Here is a 2,126-nt window from a genome sequence, read left to right on the forward strand (position 1 = left end):
TCACAGTAGCCAATGGACTTTGATCCCCATTAACTGCAGGAGTAAAAGAAGAATCATAGAACTTAACTACAATCTCTTCTCTCATGCGCCTTTTATCTAGTTGTGCTTCAGCCCACATTTGCTTTTTAAGAGCATTTGCCGCATCCAGCCGCTCCTGCAAAAGTCTCATTTGTCAGAAAAGATGGAAGACTAAAGTCTTTATTTCCTATTTTCAAATAGCAGAAATTTTCAGAAAATTGACCTCAAGAATCACTCGGATAGAATTCCCTTCATTCGCAATACCAATTAAGGAAACAAGGGCATTGAGACGTTCTTCAACAGAGAGATTAGAATATTCGCCTTCAGTCAGTCCTAGAACCCAGGACTGACCTGATCTGCTTTCATCAATCTCCATGCCTACTTGGTCAGGATCATCAACTCCATTGCCTTCAATAGTGTGTCAATTGATTGATCAGTAAGGTACGTGGATTTTCATTATCAAATCTAAAATGAGAGCAAGAAAAAGCCTTAGTAACAAGCAAGAAATGTGTGAAACTTCTTACAAACACTACCAATTCCATTTCGCAGAGCAGCAGCATCTGGGTGATTATCTTTTCCACTCCCTGAGATGGAGACAACTTCATTGCATTCGTTGTTCTTGTCTGCGTCAAACGGAGTAGCTAAACCATCACCTTCTGCACCCTCAGCAACATCACTGTCTGAATCATCATCTCTTTCTTCCTCATCAACATTTTGACCAGCTAAAAAACCATTAGCATATCTCTGTATCTTCTCCCTGGCTGCAGCAAGTATTGATTCAGCATCTGCAGGATCCTTTCTAAAAGCCGGCCGAACACAATATGTCGAAGGAGCTATTCTTTCAAACAGTATGGGATCCCTTGACAATGCAACAGAAATAGAAGCCTCTGGTGTCTTGCTTGTTGAGAGATCACGCAGCCCAGACTTCTGCAAAAAGCAAAATTAAGTTAGAAAATACAAAGCGAAAATTAGTCCACTAGGTGCAGCAGTAACCGAAGAGTAGCTATAGTTACCTGAATCTTGTCCGCGAGCTCTATAACATTTAAGCCCTTGCTTCCTTCAAGAGCAAGAACATGATAAGCAGCAAATTTCACGGTACCCGGTGTCAACCGGTGTCTTGATCTGCGCTGAAGGCCAAGTCCTTTTTCTTGCATAATTGCAACTGCATTCTCAGCTGCTGCACCATTTCGCAGAGTGGACACAGTGTCTTCACAGCCTTTAATCTGAGGAATGAAGAATGTTATCATCATGGTATGCAGTTATATCATTATTGGCACGTTATTTTGATCGTGCTTCTGGTGCCATCTGGGGGATGCAGGGGGAGAGATAAATATTTCATGAATTTGAAACAAAAAAATGTGCCTTGCATATAGCTCCATGGACTCAAGATCCAAACGTAACGCAAATATTATCAGTAAACCAAGGTGCCTGATTATATGGAATCAGTATGTTAGGCCATCTTCGAATATTATACAACAAATTCCACACTCAAATTCTCTTTTCTTGTAATGCACTAATTCTTCTTTGATTTGGTCAGAATTTTTATATATATTATACACAAATCTCCCATACGCTTGCTTTTCTAGCCATTCTTCTCTGGCATAAGTAACCTCACTAATTAGCGTGTTGGGTTACGTGCAACATTATTCTATGGGAGAATGTGGTTGAAAATGAGTGTTGGAAAAATGCATTTTTGAAAAATGGAGCCCTAACAAAGGGCATAGCTTCTCTCTTTTTTTATTTTTAGTAGTATACGTCTAGCAAGTCCAAGTCCAAGTTTTCTATCCATTTCTTTTGCTGGAAGCACAACCCAAAAATTTATGATCATGTGTCAGCTGCGACAAAAGAATATAGTGTTTGATGTAAGACATATGAACGAGAAGAAGGAAAAAAACAAGCACCTCATCATTATCATTCATGCAACCTCTTTCAAGAGTCTTCTTTTTAAATTGAGGACCAAATCCAGCAGAGAGTGCAAATTGCCGGAGGATTTCAGGCCATGTCAATGAGTTTAAGTACTTCAGCCAGTTACGTATGTCGAACCCCCACAAATATGCCTGTCAGAAAAGTTCAAAGTAAACACAATTCAAAAAAAAAAAAAAAAAAGA

At 39.4% G+C, this 2,126-nt stretch overlaps 1 protein-coding gene across 1 annotated transcript; it reads right to left on the bottom strand.

Moving 5' to 3' along the window:
• Position 1: 1 nt before the first annotated feature.
• LOC111370103 (homeobox-DDT domain protein RLT1-like) lies at positions 2 to 2,092 on the bottom strand (the record flags this gene model as incomplete). The annotated part of the gene is made up of 5 exons (XM_022991805.1): positions 1,920 to 2,092; positions 1,032 to 1,241; positions 543 to 945; positions 242 to 426; positions 2 to 154 (listed from the first exon to the last, which is right to left on the bottom strand). Coding segments are annotated over exons 1-5 (969 nt in total), but the record flags the coding sequence as incomplete, so codon positions are not given.
• Positions 2,093 to 2,126: the final 34 nt, after the last annotated feature.

The sequence above is a fragment of the Olea europaea genome, chromosome 21, assembly GCF_002742605.1.
Source record: "Olea europaea var. sylvestris chromosome 21, O_europaea_v1, whole genome shotgun sequence".
Classification (NCBI taxonomy): domain Eukaryota; kingdom Viridiplantae; phylum Streptophyta; class Magnoliopsida; order Lamiales; family Oleaceae; genus Olea; species Olea europaea.